Below are 22,570 nucleotides of genomic sequence, written 5' to 3'. Positions count from 1 at the left end.
GGTTCAAGTTTGGGGTAATGCTTGAAATATTCCTCACACACCCCCGCCCTTGTGGCACTCTAAACACCAAAAAAATAAAAAAAAATAAAAAAATTTCGAAAATTGAAATAATTTTAAAAAACATGCAATAAATGACCTCATACATTGAAAATATGTATTAGGTGACATTAAACCGATACTATATCATAATCTTAACGAGAATCTAAAATTTTTTAGTATTCCCTCCGTTCCTAAATTACATTTCTCTTTCTCTCTATTATGCGAGAATAAATGCTAGAAAGAGAAATGTAATTTAGGGACGGAGGGGGTACCTTTTTTTATACAAGGTGCATAATTATGATCTAAATTTTATATAAACTGTGTATCGCACGTATTCTAACCTAGTTAAATTTCTAATAAAATACAGGCGCACCAAATGTATCCTACTATAAGATTCCTTTAGTGGCACAAAAACCTTCATGCTGCCTGCTCCAATACTTCGGAAATTTCTAAGAATATGATGTGTTATGGGAAGTAATTACTCATTTAAGTACAAACAACTCAATCCACCTTGGTAATAAATTTAATCCCTAAAATCTACCCTAATCCAATACTCGTATATACAACTATCTAAGTATACAACTCGGATATAACTATATACACATTAAATACATTTTTTTATAAATATTTCTGAGTATATAATTTAGAGCCCCCCTCCTCTCCCTTTTTTGTAAGTAAAGATTCAATTGTTTATACTTTTATTGATAGTTTGTGAAAAAATTACGAGTTGGTCACGTAATTCTTAATATTTCCCCTTAAATCTTGAAAAAGTATTCCGTAAAATAAAATAAAATAAAATTGAATGAGTGTTTCTTGTTTACGTATGGAGTGGCTAACTTACAAGATGAAGAGTCAAAACTCAAAAGCTACAGTACCTAAAACAAAAATGGGTTAGCCTTAGCTTAATTAGTTGAGTAAATAAAACCTCAGCTCCACAAATCGTAAAATGTGCCATCATAATACTTAAATTAAATTACCAAATTCTCTCTCCTCACGTTACTCTTTCACTCAATTTCTCTTTGCTCTTCTCCCAAAACCAACCCACCACTTTCTCCTCGGTAATTTAATTACCTCTTCCTCTCTTTTCCTTGCTTTTTTTACCACGTTTGTCTCAGTGGAAATCGGGGTTAATTCTACATTTTACCGCTTAATTTACCATCAATGCTATTCTAAAGTCTTTCATTACTGCAATTAGTTAATGTGATGAAGCTACTTCAATTAGGTGAGTAAAATAGAACGATTTCTTTCAAAATTGCTTAAAGATATATATATATATATATATATATATATATATATATATATATATATATATATATATATATATATATATATATATATATATATATATATATATATATATATATATATATATATATATATATATATATATATATATATATATATTTTTTTTTTTAACGTCGGTTTCAAAATAATTCCTACTCTATTATCCACATAGGACTAGTGGTAGCTTTGTTATTTTTATTAAATTTAGGTTCAGTGAAGAACCTAAATAATTCCTACTCTATTATCCACATAGGACTAGTGGTAGCTTTGTTATTTTTATTAAATTTAGGTTCAGTGAAGAACCGCCAATAGTGATACTCCGTAGTTGTTTTATTGTATAGAACCGCTAGTCCGCTATCACCATTTGCCATTAGCGGTTCTTCATTAAGGCCCTCTTCACCTCACCATAAAAAATAATATTCAGTAAAAATGATTTCAGTTCAATAAAGTTAATTTCTGTTCAGTAAAAATAAGTTCACTTTAGCAAAAATAAGTTCACTTCAGTAAAAATAATTTCAGTTCAGTAAAAATCATTAAACCTTAAGAAGAAATATAATAAAAGTTAGGAAAAATAATTTAAGTTCAGCAAAAATAATTTTAGTTCAGTAAAATTAATTTTAGTTCAATAAAAATAATTTAAGTTCAGTAAAAATAATTTCAGTTCAGTAAAAATTATTTCAGTTCAGCAAAAATAAGATGAAGTGAATAGGGCCGCCTAAACCAAAATTATAAATATAAAAAAAGTAACAAAGCTACCACTAATCCGTTGACAGTGGGAAATAGTTTTAAAACCAGCACAAATAGGAAATTTATTTATTTTTTCTAAGCAATTTTGAGGGAAATCTTTCCAATAAGATATTTCGTCACTACTCTTTAATTAAAATGGTTTGGCTTTTTATATCACTCACAAGTCACAAACTATAATTTGACCAATTTCTGTGATTTATTCTTATGATAAAATACAGTCATGGACAAAGTAATTATGTGGTATTATATTGTAATTTCTCTGTGTACAAATTTATATTATTATTATTTGTTGAATCTATATGTTAGCAAATATGATGAAAGAAATGTTGGTATTTAAAAAAGAATAGAAGATGACCCTAATATTTATAACTGCATTATAATTGCAAGTAGTCATGATCGAACCCTTAATCTAAAGATTATGAAATAAATTCTTACTAACCACACCGAATTGAATTAGAGGTGTCAGTTTGAGTGTTTGAATTGAGTCTGATGAGATCGCGTTCGGTCGGGATCAATTTTTAAAGTTAAGTTATGTTAAATTATTATGTCCATGTAAGTCGAAATCTAAATTGGATATTTTTTTTTTTAAATTAGTTTTGGATCGAGTCAGGTCAAGTTTTGACACTTCTATTAAAGTTAGGTATTCATAGCTAATACGGAGTATGAGTTCCGGAGTCCAATCACATTTACCACTAAACGACAAGGTCACAAGGGGCTTAATTAACCCATGAATTATACAAGCCACATAAGATTTAGCAAGGGTTTTATGACTTTTATCTAGTTTCACGCCTTCTAAATTAAAATTTTCTGACACATATACATAATTAATTTAATAAAAAATAATGATATTTAATAGTCACAAAAAAGGTTGGAATTATGTTACTCCCATACGAAGGAAAAAGACAATTAATGGCTTGCTTGCTCCAATCTTTTAAAGTTTACCTTTCACACTCTCCTAAGTTGCCCTCTTAAGTCTTGTATTTGTCATTAATTTCACTCTTTTTACTCCCAAGGTACCCTCGTGTTATCTATGACCCGGACCCTGAATACCTTGATTGTACCCGATTTGTTTTTTGTCCATTTTATTTGGTATACTCATTTGGAAATTCGTTAATCAAGGATTACCCCCACGAATCTAATAAGGGTCTGTTCTGTTCCGTTGAAATTCAGTTCAGTTCAGCTCAGTTCAGTTCGGTTCAGTTCAGTTCAGTTCAGCTCAGCTCTTAATTTATGTCTAATGATATTGCTAATGATATAAAGCCAAATTTCATTCTTTTAAGCTCTTATTACAACGACAACATCAACAAAAACAATAATAATAATAATAATAATAATATTATTATTATTATTATTATTATTATTATTATTATTATTATTATTAACAACAACAACAACAACAACAACAACAACAACAACAACAACAACAATAATAATAATAATAACAATAATAATTGAAATAATAATACTAATAATAATAATCAATAAATAATAATAATAATCATCAATAAATAATAATAATAATAATAATAAATAGTATATGTGTTTAAAATGTTTAGAGGTTTCAAGTTTTTAATATATTTTGCATACATTTTATAATATATTTTTCATACATTTTATAATTATAATTATATAGTGTATTTTCGTAAATATTTTAATATTTACATTTGTATATACACATATGTATAGTAATAAATAATCAATAAATAATCAAAGATCACTAATCCGTAGTTAAAAATCACTAATTAATAAGTTCAGTTCAGTTCAGTTCAGTTCAGTTCAGTTGAGTTCAGTCAATCGGAACAGGCCCTAAGTGTTGTATAGCATAGTAACAAAAGTTGTTTTTATTGTTGTCTATTTCGTGTGGAGGGAATAGATTACATGCTCCATATTTATACGAATTAATAATTATTTGAAATCATATAAATTTATATATTGTATTAAGTAATCCGTAAATTATATTACTCCGTAAATCCATAATAGATATATATACAGTAAGTGATAATTAAATCTTACTATGTAGACATTATGCTCTTCTCTTGTTCCAATGAATCTCTATGCATTCATTTTGTAGTCTCAATTCTCAAACCTTGTTGCATTACTTAGATTGTTGAATTGTAGTTCAGTTTGTTTATTAGTTTACAGAATTGATCTTAATGTTCTAACCAAAGTATATATGAAATAATCTCTTTGAAGGTTACTACACGTATGGTTTACAATGTAAAAAGTCTTTTATTCCTCTGAATAATGATTAGCTCATTGGTAATATTATTGTGAATTTTAAGTGCGGTGGTTTTGTGTATTTTCAAACACATTTACTTATTTTACCATTGTTATCGGGTCTAAATTGGACATCTAACCACTATAACAAAAAGATGATTGTGTGTAACGTCATGACATGTTGAACCCACATAACTTTAAGCCTAATCTACTATCTACATTGTTAAAAATTTCAAAAGTGCAACCCAAACATGAGATAAGCTCATGTTCCATTGTTGTGTCGTGCGTTAGCAGCCTATAGGCATTCATGGCTAACTTAGCACACACAATACTGTCCCGTTCTATGCTGTTTTCATTTAAACTTTATGTGGTGAAATGGACCAACTCGTCCCAATGCCATCTTTATAACACCATAACGTACAACTAAAGTATAAAACAAAAATTTGGTTTACCTTTTAATCAATTATCATTCTCCTTATTCAAACTAAAGGCCTGTTCTCTTACGTTGAAATTTATTTCAGTTCAGTTTAGCTCTTAATTTCCTTTTCTTATAAAATATTCATTTCAATTCAGTTCAGCTCAGTTCAGTTCAGTTTAGTTTATTTCATCTGAGTTCAGTCAATAAGAACATACCCTAAATTGAACTTTGAATAACTTTTTGTAAACTTCAAGTCTTAACTTATTTTCTATGTATAAAACTCAATTTCTTCAAATCCATTGTTCTTATTGAAAATAAAGATGACTACAGAGTAGCATATGTAAAAAATACAGTATGAGTGTATGACAAATTGGTACCAAAACAACCATAAAAACCCCAACCCAAATCTTGCAACCCCCCGTAATAAAGACGAGTTTGCAAGAGTGGATAAAAGCGTATCTTCCACTCTGACAAGAAGGGCAGTTTTGTCCTGTTCCCCAAATTTTCCTAAACCAAAAATAATTAAACTATTAATTACAGTTTATTAACTACTAATAATATAAAGGGTCATTAAGAACAAACAAAAACCCAAAAAAGCAACACTCTTGTGGCGCCGATATCACGGCACTTGAATAACATTTTTTTATTCAAACCATCCAATATCCTCCTCATTTTCTCCCTTATTTTTGGCTCCCAATAAAACTATACTGTAGTATACTCTTAAACTATGCCTTGAGCATACAACCTTGTGACTCCCTAGCCACCCTACCTTCTCTATTACCAAACACTCCCTTTTTTTTTTTCTCTCTCTCCTCCCTTCAAGAATCCAACAACTCCACACCAAACTCCGGCGGCACTGTTTCCGGTAAGAAACCTTTGCTTCGTCTTTTCTTGTAATAATTGATGAACAGTATCACGGTAAAGTATAGAAAAAATAAGTTCAGCAGAAGTAAGTTCGACCCCTTTTTATTAGTTTTGATATTGGTAAGTAGAGTGAAGTATTAGTTAGAAGTAGCATTTGCACATGCACTTACCTCAACTACACAACATTTGTGTAAAATTTAAGCATGAAAGAGATAAACTTTGTCTCCTTCATATCTAATCACAACCATTGACCATCATTGTCACCACCACCACCGCCGTCGCAACCACCACTTAAAACCTTTAATTCCAACCCCCACCATTTCATTCCATTTTTTTTTTTTAAAAAGAAAAAAAAAAAAAAACAAGAACAACAATTAAATGAAGACATCCAAACATATGACATTATTATCAACATTATTCCATAATATTATGATGATTTCTATGATTTGGGTAGTCTCAGTTTCAAGTTTATCATCAGATGGAAAAACATTACTTTCTCTGTTATCATCAGCAGACCCTGTTTCAAAATCATCATCTTCAGTATTATCAACATGGAATCCTTCCTCTGAAACTCCATGTTCATGGGAAGGCATTACATGTTCACCCCAACAAACTGTCATTTCTCTTTCACTTCCAAATATTTTCCTTAATCTTTCATCTCTTCCTTCTCAACTTTCTTCACTTGCATCATTACAACTTCTGAACCTTTCCACTACCAACATATCAGGATTCATTCCACCGTCTTTCGGCCTATTCGGTCACCTCCGTCTGCTCGACTTATCTGAGAATAACCTCTCAGGGGAGATTCCTAGAGAGCTTGGGAAACTCTCTAATTTGCAATATCTGTACTTGAATGCTAACAGGCTTTCTGGCAGAATACCGTCTTCGCTTTCAAACCTTACCTCTTTGGAAGTACTTTCTCTCCAAGATAATCTTTTAAATGGGTCAATACCTTCTCAGTTGGGTTCATTGGTGTCTCTTCAGCAGTTTCGGCTTGGGGGTAACCCGTATTTGACAGGGGAGATTCCTCATCAGTTGGGTTTACTTAGTAATCTGACTACATTTGGGGTTGCTGCTACTGGTTTATCAGGTTTTTTGCCCTCTGCATTTGGGAATCTTGTTAAGTTAGAGACACTTGCAGTGTATGACACCGAAATTTCAGGGTCGATTCCTCCTGAACTCGGTTCGTGTTCTCAGCTTACGAATTTGTACTTGCATATGAATAAGATGACGGGTGCGATTCCTCCTCAGTTGGGAAGGCTTAGGAAGCTGACTAGCTTACTTCTGTGGGGAAATTCTCTGACGGGCAGTATACCAGCTGAGATATCCAACTGTTCGGCGTTGGTTGTGCTTGATTTATCGGCTAACAATCTGTCAGGGGAGATTCCTGGTGAATTGGGGAAGCTAGTACTGTTACAGCAGCTTCATCTGTCTGATAATGCACTCACAGGTTCTATTCCCTCGGAGATGAGCAACTGTACTAGTCTGACTACTCTGCAGTTGGATAAAAATCAACTGTCAGGCTCGATTCCTCCACAGATAGGTGATCTGAAGTACTTGCAGAGCTTCTTCCTGTGGGGGAACTCGGTGTCTGGGACTATTCCTGCTGAGTTTGGGAATTGCAGTGAACTTTACACGCTTGATCTTTCGAGGAATAAGCTCACTGGTTTGATTCCAGAGGAAATTTTCAGGCTAAAGAAGCTCAGTAAGCTAATGTTGCTTGGGAATTCATTGACTGGTGGCTTGTCTCGAGGTGTTGCGAATTGTCAGTCTTTGGTGAGATTGAGGCTTGGAGAAAACCAGCTGTCTGGACAGATTCCGAAAGAGATAGGACAGTTGCAGAATCTTGTATTTCTTGACTTATACATGAATCGTTTTTCAGGTGGTATTCCTCATGAGATAGGTAATATTACTGTGCTCGAGCTGCTTGATTTGCACAATAATCATCTGACAGGAGAGATCCCGGCAGAGTTGGGAGAGCTAGTAAATCTCGAGCAGCTTGATCTAAGTCGAAACAGCTTTACAGGGCAAATTCCTCAGAGTTTTGGGAATTTCAGCTACCTGGATAAACTCATCCTTAACAAAAATTTGTTATCAGGGCAAATTCCGAAATCCATCAGAAACTTGCAGAAGCTTACACTACTTGATTTGAGCTTCAATAACTTCTCAGGAGCAATCCCACCTGAAATCGGCTATTTGACAAGCTTATCCATCAGCTTGGACTTGAGTCATAATTCTTTAAGTGGTGAAATTCCTGAGCCAATATCTAGTTTGACACAACTGCAGTCTCTTGATCTTTCTCACAACATGCTTTCGGGTAAACTCGCTATTCTTGGTTTACTGACAAGCCTCACTTCCTTGAATATCTCCGGCAACAACTTTGCAGGTCCAATTCCTGTCACCCCATTTTTCAAAATCTTAAGTCCAAATTCCTTCTTTGAGAACAATAACCTCTGCCAATCCCTTGATGGCTCCACATGTTCTTCGAGCTTCTTCAGGAAAACCGAGCTAAAATCTGCCAAGACAGTTGCTCTGATATTTGTGATCCTTGCATCAGTTACAATTGCACTTGCAATTTCATGGATAGTTGTTATGCGAAACCGCAGGTACATAGTCGAAAAAACAGGTGGAAACTGTGCTGCTGCTGCTGGTTCTGATGATTTCTCCTATCCTTGGACTTTCATTCCTTTCCAAAAGTTCGGGTTCACAATCGACAACATACTAGACTGCTTGAAAGACGAAAACATCATTGGAAAAGGGTGTTCAGGTGTTGTTTATAAGGCAGACATGCCCTCAGGAGAGCTGATTGCTGTCAAAAAATTGTGGAAAACAAAGAAAGAAGATGAAGTAATTGATTCTTTCACTGCAGAAATTCAGATTCTTGGTCATATTCGACATCGAAACATTGTAAAGCTCTTAGGTTATTGTTCAAATAGAAGTATAAAGCTACTGCTTTACAATTTTGTACCAAATGGGAATTTGCAGCAGTTGTTACAGAATAACAGGAACTTGGACTGGGAAACAAGGTACAAAATTGCTGTTGGATCAGCTCAAGGTCTTGCCTATCTTCATCACGATTGCGTGCCTTCGATCATCCACAGAGATGTCAAGTGCAATAACATATTTCTTGATGCAAAGCATGAAGCTTACCTCGCTGATTTCGGGTTGGCTAAGCTCATGCATTCTGCTACTTATCATCATGCCATTTCCAAAGTTGCTGGATCTTATGGATATATTGCTCCAGGCAAGTTTTTTCATCTTAAATTACTGATAATTCTCTAATTATTTAACAGGAAATGCATAGAATTATGTTACTGTATAATGCTTGCTTATAAAATTATCTGTTACATGTGTTTTATTTTCAATGTTTCGATTGATGGAGCAAACCTTGTTGTCACATTATTTGAAGTCGTTATTTAAGGCCACAGATTCAGTGGTGCAGACACTGAGGAAAAGATTTACAACATTATTATTCATAATACTGTCATAATTTTACTACTGAGTTTTAGCATGTTATAACAGTTAAGTCTGACAATCTGTATACATGTTGCAGAGTATGGTTACACAATGAACATAACAGAAAAGAGCGATGTATACAGTTATGGAGTAGTCCTGCTGGAAATCCTAAGCGGACGCAATGCAATCGAAAACCAGCTGATGGGAGATGGACAACATATAGTTGAATGGGTGAAGAAGAAAATGGGAAGCTTTGAACCAGCAGTATCAGTATTAGACGCGAAACTGCAGGGACTACCAGACCAAATGGTGCAAGAGATGCTTCAGACTCTTGGGATAGCCATGTTTTGTGTGAACTCGGCACCGTCAGAGAGGCCAACCATGAAGGAAGTAGTAGCCTTGCTCATGGAGGTGAAAACAACTCCTGAAGAATTAGGAAAAACTTCTCAACCTCTAATAAAACAGCCTTCAACTCAGAGCTAATTTTTTTTTTTCTTTGTTAAATCTCTTTGTAGTCTCTTTCTTTAAATTCCTTATTGTAGTTATTTTAGAAAAATGTGGTTATATTTTACCATTTCATGTTATTTACCACATTAGCCAAGATAAGAAAACCTTAGTCATGATTGTACAGCTTTGTAGGAACTATCAATGTGTTCAATTCCTTTTGCTCTAAATTCTATTTCTCTCCATTTAAGCTTCCTATTCATCAACACTTTTGAATGTGAACAAGCATCCTGCATCCGGTTATCTTTTTATAACAAAATATAATGTTATTACAGGAAAGTCAAAGTAGGAACAACATTTAGAGACGAAGAGATAGCTTTCTTGGCTAGAATAATTTCTTTGAAGAGACATTTTCTCTAACTAGGGGAATCAAATTAATTCTAATCTAGATGAAAATTCATCGTAAATATATATAGGTACTATAAAGGATAGGTATTAATTGTCGTACCATGATTAGAGTTAGCGTTTTTGTGATCACAGGTCGCTGTTTGTAAACTTTACAAGCATGAGTATCTTGACATCTACTTTGCATATACTCTATTATTGATTAAAAGTTTCTAGAGGGAATGAAGAATTGCAAAGGAAAAGTGCACATAATGACATAATATAATGTGTATGTAATTTATGTATGTAGTAATATGAGGGTCTTGTGTTGGAGCTTAGGAGACAATTAAGAACAAACCACGCTTAAGGCTTATTGTTCACATGACTTTCCAAATGGTCCCCTAAAGCCTAAAACTATCATTATCATGATCATGTTTCACTTGACTCCATTTCCCCCTTTGACTACTTTTATGTCAAAAGAATGGATCAATTCTATATTTTTTCTTCATAAATTTCATTATAAATTTATTATTACCAAGTGATTAAAAAGCCTCTTATATTCATTCACAACCTTCTCAAACATTCATTTGCTAGTGTATTATGATATTACCTAATTTAAAGAGAGATTAGAAATTAGATAAGAATCGAACCTTCAACCTTTAATTTTAATTGATAAACCGACATTTTTAAGTCCTTACCATTGGAATATCTCCAGGGATTTAAAGACATTCCAATTTGTAATTTGGAAACATCAATTCACATCTTCATCTCCTAATTACCAATATTATCTCCGTTATTAAACAAAGAATTGTCAATAAAACTAGTTGATTTCTAGTCGACATTTTACACTCTAAATCCCTATTCCAGTTCCCAAATTATTCTCACTACCAAAATCCCAAATAAATTGACCCTTCCACTCTTCAAGAATCTAGTGCAACTTTTACCATTTTAGGCTTTTAGCACTCTATATAAATTATTTAGGAACCACAATTATTATTATTATATGCAAATAAGTGTCAACTTTAAAACAGTGACTTGCACTAGGACAAAAGTTGGTTCTAGCATGATTTTGTTTGATCAGCTAGCTGGCCGGCAACTGAACGTGAGACAATCTAGCAAGCCATGACTATGTAGTCATGTAGATACAACTAAACCCCCACCTTTATTTTTCAAGGTGGACCAATCAAGCTATCCTATCGCTACTCTATGCGTCTCTATTTACTTGCCTCATGTTCTTGATCTTTCATAAGATTTTATGTAAATGAATAAGTTATGAGGAAAATGGATAAATTAGTGTACAACTTAATTCAAAAGTGTGAATTTTCTAAAATAGAAAACGAGTAGATAAATTGTACACCTTAAAAAGACATACGAGACATGTAAAAGAACAAAATGAGTCAATTTCTTTCCATACCAATCAAAGCATCCAATAGGAGTATATATATTCATAATATCAACTTTTTATAATAAATACTAATTATAATTATAATTTAAAATTGTTAACTATCATTAGCAAGTTTGTCAATCAAATTGTTACAAAATTCAAAGAGGAAGTACATCAAAGCATGATTTCTTTACTTTGTACATTAGGCAATCTAGATATGTACTTACGAACGGTTAAGTCTTGGCGCATAGCACCTATGGGTGAAGGAACATATAGGATGACAATTTTGCAATTAGCTGTAACTTTATATCATGCAAGTGGGCCATTAGTATAACGGGACAACTGAAGTGTAACGGGGAGTGAAAAGAAGAAGCGGGAAAACATTTTCACTAAGGTAAAAATGACTTGCATGTCAGTTAATTTTATTAAAAAAAAAAATGGAAGCTCTTCATCAATGGAGACGAAGAATGTAGCTCAGCAAGCCAAATTTTTTTTTGTCAAATTGTGAATTCGTAAGTGCAGCAGTGGATTAGTAGAATGAGAAATAGGGTAGAAGATATTTTGGGTGTCGATCTAGCGGAAGCCATTCGGGAAGATGGAGAAGATGGGCATGGTTGCGCAAGGGAGCTGAGATTCGACTTTGAGATGGTAAGTTATGTATTCTAAAGCGTTGTTGTTAGTTTATTAGCGAGAATGGGGTAATGAATGAATGCAATTGTGAAATTTAAAAAGTAAAGCTTGGGTAAGGAGAGGTTAGGGTTTGTATTGAGTATTTTGAAATTGAGTAATCATGCTGGGGGTTATTGGTAGGGGTAGTATTTAACTAAGTAAGTATTGTGTATATTGTAATGTGGGTAATGAATTTGGAGTAGGGGTTAGTTTGTTTTTCAATTGTAATCGTTTTTGTTGTTGTTGTTTGCAATTGATGGTAGGCTAATGTAGTTTTAATTGATGGAGTAGATGTATATTAATGTTGATTTTTCCTTTTTTATGTATTTTGTGATGGCATTTGTTCTAAAATTTTGGTTTTGTGGGTTGTGTGATTTCGAATATGGGCAGAATGCATGATAATTTTGTTGGTTATATTGTCTTGTTTGGTTCTATAATGATCCACTACAATGAGATGTGGATGTATATGTGTTGTAGGTTGGTTTTGAGACAGTTGGAGATGATAGTGAGGATGATGTATATGTGTATGATGAGGGGTTAGGGAGTGAGGATGGATTTACAGAATGGGATGAGCAGGAGGAGGAGGAGAATGAAATGGGAGAAGGATATAATGGAGAAAATCAGGGGTCAGATTATGAGTCAGTTCATGGTGGAGAAAATCTGGGGTCAGATTATGAGTCAGTTCATGGTGAAAACGTAGTTGATGGTGAAGGGTTCACAACACCAAAGAAGGGCAGGCAAATGGTGCAAACTGTGTTCAGTGTTGAAGAGGAAATACCACCCCCAATTTTGGGCATGGTATTTGGTAGTTGGGATGAGTTAGATACTTACTTCTGGAGCTGTGCTAGGCAAAAGGGGTTTGGAATAGTGAGGGCTGCTTCTGGATGGGTGAAGGTGAAGAAGGAATTGGGTACTGGAAAGTGTTGTAAGCAGCGGAGGAATGCTAAGTGGACCTGTGACTGCTACGGAAGACCTTCTAGGAAGCGTAAAGTTGATCCACTGAAGGAAGGTTTGATTCAGGACGAGGAGACAGTTGTACAAAGGAAAACAAAAAAGTGTGGATGTGAGGTTGAGTTGTATTCAAGTGTTAATGCAGAAGGGAATTGGGTTGTTCGTAGGGTGAAGTTGGAGCACACTGGTCATCCAGTTACACCGGGAAAGTCTAAGGATGTTTCCATGTACAGGAAGCACGATTTGGTTACCAAACATAAGCACTTGGTGAAACAGGTGGTTTCTGCAAAGAAGTCAAGGGTGAAGGTTTCCCAGATGTACGGTTGTTTTGGTAGGCAGGTGAATGGAGTAGATCAGTTGACTTTTACTCAAAAAGACTTGACGAATGCGGTGGCTGAGGAGGAGAAAAATAGGCTGGAGCTTACCGAGGGTGATGCAAATGGGATGATTGAGTACTTCAACAAAATGAGTGCAGATAATCAAAATTTTTTCCATCCGTGTAGGTTTGGGAAGGATGGTTCCTTACAAGATGTTGTATGGGTGGATGCGAGGAGCAGAGCTGCCTATGAGGAGTTTGGCGATGTTGTCTGTTTTGATAGTACGTACTTGACTAACAAATTCCATTTGCCCTTTGCTGTATTTCTTGGTGTGAATCACCACGGACAAAGTATATTGTTTGGTTGTGCATTGATCTCTCGAGAGACAGCAGAAACGTATGAATGGGTGATGAGGACATGGCTGCATTGTATGGGCGGTAAAGCCCCTACATCTATTCTGACGGATCAAGATCCGGCAATTAGGAAAGCTGTGCATTGTACAATGGCTGAAACGACCCATAGGTGGTGCATATGGCACATCCTGCAGAAATTTGGTAAGTATGTGAAGCGTGATGATGATTACGAAGTTTTAAAGGGTGACTTTGATAGCCTCATATACGGTAGTTTAGATGCTGATGAATTTGAAGCTCGATGGTGTGATGCAATTCAGCATTACGAGCTACAAGACAATGCTTGGCTAGAGGGTTAGTTTCTTCCACTCAATGGTTTATACTTTATCGTTTCTTAGTAAAGTTACTCATGATTTTGTATGTGTTTTTGGGGTGTTGATGATCTGAATATTTGAGTAAATATATTGGTCTGTGCGTTATGTACCACTAAGTAGTAGCATTGTTCCAATGGTTATTTTTGTTTTTCCACTAACAATTTTAATGTACCACTGCAATTAGTACGTACAGGTAGCATAAGCTTTTGTAGCTGTCTTTGTTTGTGTCACTTAGTATTTGTCGTAAACTAGTGTATATTGAATGAAACTAATAATTGCAGTTATATTGAATGGGGCTCTATGAGGAACGAGTAATGTGGATTCCCACGTATTTGAAACATTTATTCTGGGCTGGGATGAAAACGACTCAACGTTCAGAGAGTTTCAATCATTTTTTTAAAGGGTATGTTGACAAGCAGACAACGTTGTCTCAGTTTGTTATTCGGTATTGCGATGCTATGACAGTTAGGGCCGAGGCCGAAAGAATGGCAGACTCGAACACACAACGGTATGTGAGGCATTTAGTGACTGACTTCCCAGCGGAGGTGTTGTTTCAAAAATGCTATACGGATGCAAAATTCAAAGAAGTGCAGGGACAGTGCAAGAAGATGTTGTATGTTCGTCCCCTAGATCAGTATGAAATTGGTACTAATCTAATTGAGTTTATTATCGAAGACCGTGTTTGAATCAAGCCTAAAAATGCGAAGAAGGATGAAGTGACAAAGATTCGTAGATGCTACCGGGTTGTATATGATAGTAGTATGTATGAAGTTGCATGTGACTGTAAACACTTTAAGTGTCATGGGATCATTTGTCGACATATGATTCTTGTGTATGACCTTAATGGAGTAACTGTTGTTCCTGAGAAGTATGTACTCCATCGTTGGAGGAAGGACGTACAACGGAAACACACACGAGTAAAAGTTGCTTACCATGATCCATTGACTAGTGATGAAGTGAGGAATTATCACAATCTTATGGGGACGTACGAACCTATTTTCTCTAAGGCTTCCATTTGTAAGGAGGCAGTGCAGGCTGTCAAAGAGATGTTGCAGCTTATGGATCTGAGAGTGGATGAAGTTCTAGCAATGGTTGCAAAAAGGCAGCTTACAGGAGGGAATGAGAATGGTCCTGGTGAGGATGAAGGTGTATATGGAGTTGCCCGAACGTCGTCTTCTGTGGCACAGAACAAGGGGCCTGAGGGGACAAACACACCAATGACAGTGGCATCAGGAATTCATAATAACAACACTACTCTAGTTAGTGGATTCCAAGGAAGCTACGAAGGATCTGCCCCAGGTAGGATTAAGGATCCACCCTTACCCAAGAAGAAAGCACATCGCACTACAAGTGTTAGATACCCGTCCTGCACAGAGAAAAAAGGAAAAGAAAGGGCTGCTAATAAGGTGAAAAATGATGCTCGGAAGAAAGCTGGTCAGACCCCAACCAGCATATCATTAGGAACCAGTGAGTATATTCGATCTGTCGGGGGAATACAAATGAGGGATTTTGATGGGTCGTTAGGATACTTTACTACGGTTAGGGGAGGACACTCTGGTGGAGTGTTTGCTTCTCTCCTAGGCCTCACTCCTGGCACATCTGGATCCATTCACAATTAATCTATTCTTTTCAAACTTTTTACTATGTATAACTATATTATTTGCGCTGCTCTGTAACAACGGTACAATTTATCAATTGGTACAATTTAACAACACAACTAGTAGCATATAAAATGTATCCCTGGCATCTATTTTGAATATAATTGGTACACATAAAAGTACCACTGGCATCTATTTTGCTTATAATGAGCACACATAAAAGTACCACTTAGTAGTTCCAAGGGTACTACTCTATGTTTAATGATATCAATATATTCAATGGCGACTAACAAAAATAACATGATTGAAGTAGGACTCCATAGTTGGACAAAAAAAGAAAGACACTTAAAATTTCGAAGGACAAGAAATGAAAGGCATTTAAAATGTGGAAAGCAGTCATGTAGTGATATAAGAATCGACAACTTCTTTCAAAAAAAAAAAAAAAAAGAATCGACAACAAGATGTATCGTTCATAACAAGGTGGTATAATTAAGTTATATAATTTACCACAACAAATAAAGGATTTTTCCGCTGCAGGCATAGCGGTACGTAACGTGAATTAGGATTCTATAGTAGACAAAGAAAGGAAAGACATTTAAAATGTATGGAAAGCATTCATGTAGTGATATAAGATTTTAAATGTCTTATATCATATATAAAAGCGGTTCTTTTACTCATGTAGTGATTATTCGTTGGTCGTATATCATACGGGTACCGCGCATAATTCATATATTGTCTATAGGGATCTTCATAATTGTAATGGCAACCATTTGGAATACATGCTTTACAAAGTAAAAAGACTATTTGTAGTATTGATCCAATTATAGACTTAATATATCAACTCTTAGTACAATATATCATCCCTTTACTATTCGAGTTTATATGTTTTTACACAATAGATGCCATTAACACTAGTAAAGGTACCGTTGTAATGCAAATGGTTATTAACCTGTTAATAGTGGTACATGTTACCATATGATTTGTACCACTGAGAGTCCTTCAATGCACTTGTATGTGTGTTCCACCAAATGAAATTCGATCTTCACATTAAGAGGGAGTACACACTTGGGTAGTTCAGCTTTGTCACAATGATACCTATGAAGACCATATAATGGTACAAATAAAACCAGTTAGTTAGTCAATGGTACATATATGTACCATTGTATTCGATTTAGTGTTTCTTTTGACAAGACAGTTCTCTGGCCTAGTGCTGCACCTATTGCGTCACGCCGTCACCTACAGTAGTAGGAGTACCACGGTAACAAGGTAAATAGGATCAAATATTCAAATTTAACTTTTCCCTCCCACAAAACTAGTTCCCTTCCTATATTTTTTTAAACTTAGCTCACATTCTCACCCCACTAATTCTATATTAACCAGTGGTACACGTTTAGGGTACCACTTGATTCTATATTGTACCACTTCAGTATTAATGGTGTAAAATATATGATTTTTTGTACCACTGTCTAATAAAATGGTAGAAATTGCAGGCCCTTTGAGTAGTGAGTTAGTGTGGTTAAAATTGTGAAGTGCACAAAAAAAACCATGAGTATTCAATGGTTTAGAGGTTTATGTAGTATATATTATGGCGTTACGAGTCCTTGGTGGTTTGGTAGAGGATGGAGTTACGTCTACCTTAAATCGAAACATATACGAATCGAAATCACTATCTTATCCTTGTATTGTGTAACTTTGTAAGAAAACATACACTTCCATCAACCCTTGTGTAGGTAGTTATTCAGTTAGTACGCACCCTATGCTTGTTGCTTATCGGAATCCAATTTTAGTGCGCTTCGATGTTATACCCTACTCCTATAAACATGTTTAGGGGCAATAAGGTCTCTAAATAATACCCTAAACATGTTGTATTCACCTTAATCTCAATGAGCCTAACCATAACCACTTAACAAGTGATATATTTAACGGTCAGTATCGTACCATTCTGTACGATACGGTACACCGATATTTTGTTAGGGTACCATTAAGAGGGAAACACGTTTAGGGTACCACTTGATTCTATATTGTACCACTTCAGTATTAATGGTGTAAAATATATGATTTTTTGTACCACTGTCTAATAAAATGGTAGAAATTGCAGGCCCTTTGAGTAGTGAGTTAGTGTGGTTAAAATTGTGAAGTTCACAAAAAAAACCTTGAGTATTCCATGGTTTAGAGGTTTATGTAGTATATATCATGGCGTTACGAGTCCTTGGTGGTTTGGTAGAGGATGGAGTTACGTCTACCTTAAATCGAAACATATACGAATCGAAATCACTATCTTATCCTGGTATTGAGTTACTTTGTAAGACAACATACACTTCCATCAACCCTTGTGTAGGTAGTTATTCAGCTAGTACGCACCCTATGCTTGTCGCTTATCGGAATCCAATTTTAGTGCTTCGATGTTATACCCTACTCCTATAAACATGTTTAGGGGAAATAAGGTCTCTAAATAATACCCTAAACATGTTGTATTCACCCTAATCTCAATGAGCCTAACCATAACCACTTAACAAGTGGTACATTTAACGGTTAGTATCGTACCATTCTGTACGATATGGTACACCGATATTTTTTTAGGGTACCATTAAGAGGGAAACACATTTAGGGTACCACTTGATTCTATATTGTACCACTTAAGTATTAATTGTGTAAAATATATGATTTTTTGTACCACTGTCTAATATAATGGTAGAAATTGTAGGCCCTTTGAGTAGTGAGTTGGTGTGCTTTAAATCGTGAAGTGCACAAAAAAACCTTGAGTATTCCACCATATTTCTTCTCCATATGTGGTGTTTTGGTAAAGATAACATGGTTGAGAAGTATTGAAGATTGAATGTGTTAAAATAGGAACAGTAGTAGCAATACGTTAAAAATGCAAATTTTTATTCCATTTAATAAGGGACCATTACATTACTTAATAAAAAAACTGAAAAAACAAATAATTTTTTTTTAAAAAAAGGCTCCAAGAACAACAGCAGCAAGGACGGCATCCAACAACACCAACCCATACACTAAGGGGGAAGGGGGGTTGAAGGTGCTTTCGTTGACCTGCAAAAACTTCTCCAGGGCCAAGTGTGCTGCCCTCACCTTCACTGGCCGCTTATCGGAGCCTTAAGCAATACCGTGTGCATGTTGGAGAAGAGACACATACGTGAAGTACCTGATCTTCTTGCCCAAGCAGAAAGGGCACCTGAAGCCCGCCGCGGTCTGACGCAGCTTGAAGGTGCCATGGACAAGAGCAATGTATGGTTTCTCCGAGCACTCCTCGAGTTCGGAGTCGCTGTACACAGATGAGTCACTTGAGCTCGACATTTTTTGATACCTTTTTTTTTTAAAGGGAAGGGATGAAAGGATATTTGTTCTTCTTTTGTTTGGTTTCTCTTTGTTGATACTTTTTGAGATTGTGTATGTACACTCCCTACTTGATGTGTATTTATAGTAGGGTAAGGGTGGGTCAAAGTCTAGTCTACATTAATTGAGTCAAAGTTTGTACTACTGAATGCTGTTCTGTTTCCCAGTGGAATTTCTAAAGGTTCATCATAAATTTTTTGGAAAACATTTTTCACACACACTTAGGTCAATCGTAATCCAATATTCTTAATAAATGTACAACTACGTGCACAAATGTACCACTGGAAGCTCAATGGTATATGTTACTAGCGTGTGTTGTACTACTAAGAATAAAAGTGGTGAACAATACATTGCATAGCTTAAGGGGATTCCCATGCATTGAACGGTACAATATCTTTTTCAGTACCTTGACCTTTTGTATGACTCATGTTATTTAATTTTTTATTTTTTTTCGGAAAATGTATCACGATTTCTGAAATGACCTGTTCACACGCATTTAACGGTTAGTGGTACATTTAACGGTTACTCTTAATAATACCCTAAACATGTTGTATTCACCCTAATCTCAATGACCCTAACCATAACCACTTAATTAGTGGTACATTTAACGATTACTATTGTACCATTAAGTACGATATGGTGTTTATGGTATAAACGTTCTGACTTAATATACCATATAATGGAATTGTCCATGTAATGGTACATATGAAAGGGATAAATGTCCCACTGTATGTGCCGTACCGTACTGAATGGTAAAAGTCAAATTTGAGCTCGGTAAATGTAGGGTTCCAGTAAAAATCAGGCGCAAAAGAAGAACAACTTTCCCGCTCTTTGTGGTATTGATCATTTACCCCCCTATATACATACTTCTTCCTTCTACCAAAGGGATTCCAAGTCATATTTCACCCTTAATTCCAAGCTCCGACCATTCCCTTTCATACACCATCTCACGCTAGAAGCTTGCGAAGTGGTACTCCAGAAGCTATGTCAACAATGTCATCAGCCTCTTCGGGGAGTCGTGTAATTCGTCGACCCTGTGCATCTGCTGACATCTCATGGATCTCTGAAAAAATCTGCAACTGCTCCGGGGAAGATGCTACCCTCGTCGAATTCCGCATTTCGATGTCCGAAATGAACCCGAAAAGGCCGTATTATAAATGTCGACACTGTGGTTACTGGGAATGGGCCGTTGATTCCGACCTTGTTAAGGACGGACCATCGGACAACATCGGGGGCGTAGTTTGTAGGGTGGAGGTGTTGGAGCACCAAAACATAAACATCGTTAAGATCGGTCTTACAATTTTAATAATTGCAGTTTTATTGTATTTCAAATCGTAAATCAAGTAATTTGGGTAGTACGGTAATGCAAATGGGTTAATGCTGTACCAAGTTATGTAAGAATGAAGTACTCTATCTATTGTACCAAGTTATGTTACTAATTGTAGGTTCCTAATTGTGACATAGATTGGCATTTTTGTAAATAAGATGGCATTTTTGTAAATAATGGGAATCTAAAGGTGAAAAATATGATGACAAAAAGTACCACTACTTGCATAATAGTACATAAAAAAATATTATTCAAATAACTTATACTTTAATGGTACATTATACATGTTTAGTAGTACACCAAAATGTACCACTATACTAAAATAAAAGAAAAAATGTACCACCAAACTCCAAATTGCCTTCCTTTGTGCATGCCAAATACATAGGCCCTATGCGTTGCGTTTATACGTCACCCCATGATCTTATAACTGAATAACTTCCTCCTCCCACTATTTATTTATTCGATTCAACTTCTCCCTCCCATCATGATCTTATAACTGAATAACTTCCTCCTCCCACTATTTATTTATTCAACGTCCCCCTCCCAATATTTATTCAACTTCCATTCCTCTCCATTTCATTAACTTCTCTCCGAAAATATCTTTCTCTGAGAATCAGAATTATTAACCTCTTTATTTGTTCCAAAAATGGTGAAACAGAAAAAAGGAAAGGAGCCAATGGGACAATCACAAATAGATCAACCCAAATATTCAGAGCTGCAGTTCCTTAGAATGAAGGAGGAGATGTTAACAGAGCAGTTAAACCACCATGAATTCATATGCAACAGCTTGAAGGTTCAGTTGAATGATGTTTCAGCAGCCATTGCAAACATTAACAAAGAAAGGGCACAGACCAATGTTGCACAGAGCACAAGTGTGAACAAAAGTCCCCTAAGGTTGGGTGGTAGGGGTAGGGGTAGAGGAAGACCCACCAGGGGAGCGAAGACGGTGGCTATGAAGAGGGTGTCTGGTGCAGGAGTAGAAGCAGCTGGTACTGGACGAGGAACCACAGATGCTGATGGACCTACTGGGCAAGATGGGGGAGCAATCCAACCGCCGGTGCAGGTCGTGGCACCTGAAAGGCCCAGGCGTAGGGGAAGGCAAGTAAGGAAAAGGAGTCCCGAAAGCCCCAAGGATGTTTCTCCATATGCGCCGTACCATGTCCGTGATAGGTGGTCTCAAGAGGTTTCCCACACAAACTCCGGTGCGTATGGACACTCGGCTTCAACCATTGAAAAACTCAACTGACGGGTTAACTGATCTAAGTCAAATATTTATGTTTTTTTTTAAAACTAATTTCTCATTTCAATGCTTTACTCTTCTTATGTAATTGGCTTAGTATCACTTTCTCTGGTTTGATATGTTTGAAGATGAACACTTTGTTTAATCACGCTGCTTTTGAACACTTAGTTTAGTTTTGGCTTCTGTTTTAAGTACTCAATCAAAGTTTAGCTTTTTGTGCACTGTAATTATATTACATGTGATTAACTGTGATGATGGTAATTATTATGAACACTTTCTTTAGTTCTGGCTTCTGTTTTTTGGTCGGTTTTTCATCTATATTCAATTACATTATTTGTACCATCTGGAAAAAAACCATCCATTCGGCTTTTTCAATGTACCATTTATATTATTAATGGTGCAAATTTCACATTTATTTGAACATTGAAGTACATTTGGTTTAAGGTTAACTAAATGGTACATTTAACTTTACAAAATGTACCACTAAACTACTCAGTTGGGCAATGGTACATACATATACCAGCTTCTTCTAGTTAGTGCTTCTTTTGACAAGACATCTCTGTGGCCTAGTCCTGCACCTAGTGAGGCTACTGTACTAGGTTTACCACGGTAAATGGTGGCAAATTTTGAAAATTGCATTTTCATTTTCCTTTCCCTCCCACGAACTTGAATTTAGAAGAATAAGAGAGTACTAGGGCTCCAACCAATTCTCTAAAGTAATTAATTCTCCATCTTTTCTTCACAACAATGGAAAGCTTTCATCCACTTCCTGTTTCATTTGTTCATGTCGTTCCCCACCCACATTCGCCCATAATGTACTTCCAGAAATCGGAGCGGGAATACAACGAGGTGAACTTAAATCTTGTGAATTATTTCAAGACAACTGACCACTTAGTGAGTGGTTCTTTCCACCCTATCCAAAATTTGAGGGCACGACTGCTACAAGGAATGAGCTCCCCAACTCAATTCATGCTTCTCGAAGACGGTAGCCCTGTACTTGGTCATTTACCGCTAGTAGAGGATTTAGTGGGCTGCTATAATGAAGGAGCTGTTGTATTGATATTTTGGCTGCTCCAAGCCTTATATTCCTCTTCTTCGTTACGCACGATACCCTGTGAATTGGCTGAAGCAATTGATTTGGAGCCCGTTCTGA

The 22,570-nt window shown here is 35.7% G+C and overlaps 2 protein-coding genes across 2 annotated transcripts; both read left to right on the top strand.

Moving 5' to 3' along the window:
* The first annotated feature begins 5,163 nt into the window (after nt 1-5,163).
* On the top strand, nt 5,164-9,704 carry LOC110704151 (probable LRR receptor-like serine/threonine-protein kinase At1g34110). The gene is made up of 2 exons (XM_021881932.1): nt 5,164-8,797; nt 9,122-9,704. Exons 1-2 carry the CDS (start codon nt 5,948-5,950, stop codon nt 9,506-9,508), a joined length of 3,237 nt encoding a protein of 1,078 aa, XP_021737624.1. The 5' UTR covers nt 5,164-5,947; the 3' UTR covers nt 9,509-9,704.
* A 2,070-nt stretch (nt 9,705-11,774) lies between these two features.
* LOC110704116 (protein FAR-RED IMPAIRED RESPONSE 1-like) lies at nt 11,775-13,883 on the top strand. The gene is made up of 2 exons (XM_021881894.1): nt 11,775-11,885; nt 12,384-13,883. Exons 1-2 carry the CDS (start codon nt 11,775-11,777, stop codon nt 13,881-13,883), a joined length of 1,611 nt encoding a protein of 536 aa, XP_021737586.1.
* Nucleotides 13,884-22,570: the final 8,687 nt, after the last annotated feature.

Source organism: Chenopodium quinoa, unplaced genomic scaffold (genome assembly GCF_001683475.1).
Source record: "Chenopodium quinoa cultivar QQ74 unplaced genomic scaffold, ASM168347v1, whole genome shotgun sequence".
Lineage (NCBI taxonomy): Eukaryota > Viridiplantae > Streptophyta > Magnoliopsida > Caryophyllales > Amaranthaceae > Chenopodium > Chenopodium quinoa.
This window is presented reverse-complemented; position numbering and strand designations above follow the sequence as displayed.

Bases quoted from the DNA above. Each gene is read 5' to 3' on its own strand.
- LOC110704151 (XM_021881932.1), top strand. From the start codon at position 5,948: ATGAAGACATCCAAACATATGACATTATTATCAACATTATTCCATAAT. The intron at 8,798-9,121 runs GGATATATTGCT...ATACATGTTGCA, and splicing joins CCAAAGTTGCTGGATCTTAT to GAGTATGGTTACACAATGAA.
- LOC110704116 (XM_021881894.1), top strand. From the start codon at position 11,775: ATGAGAAATAGGGTAGAAGATATTTTGGGTGTCGATCTAGCGGAAGCC. The intron at 11,886-12,383 runs GTAAGTTATGTA...TATGTGTTGTAG, and splicing joins TGAGATTCGACTTTGAGATG to GTTGGTTTTGAGACAGTTGG.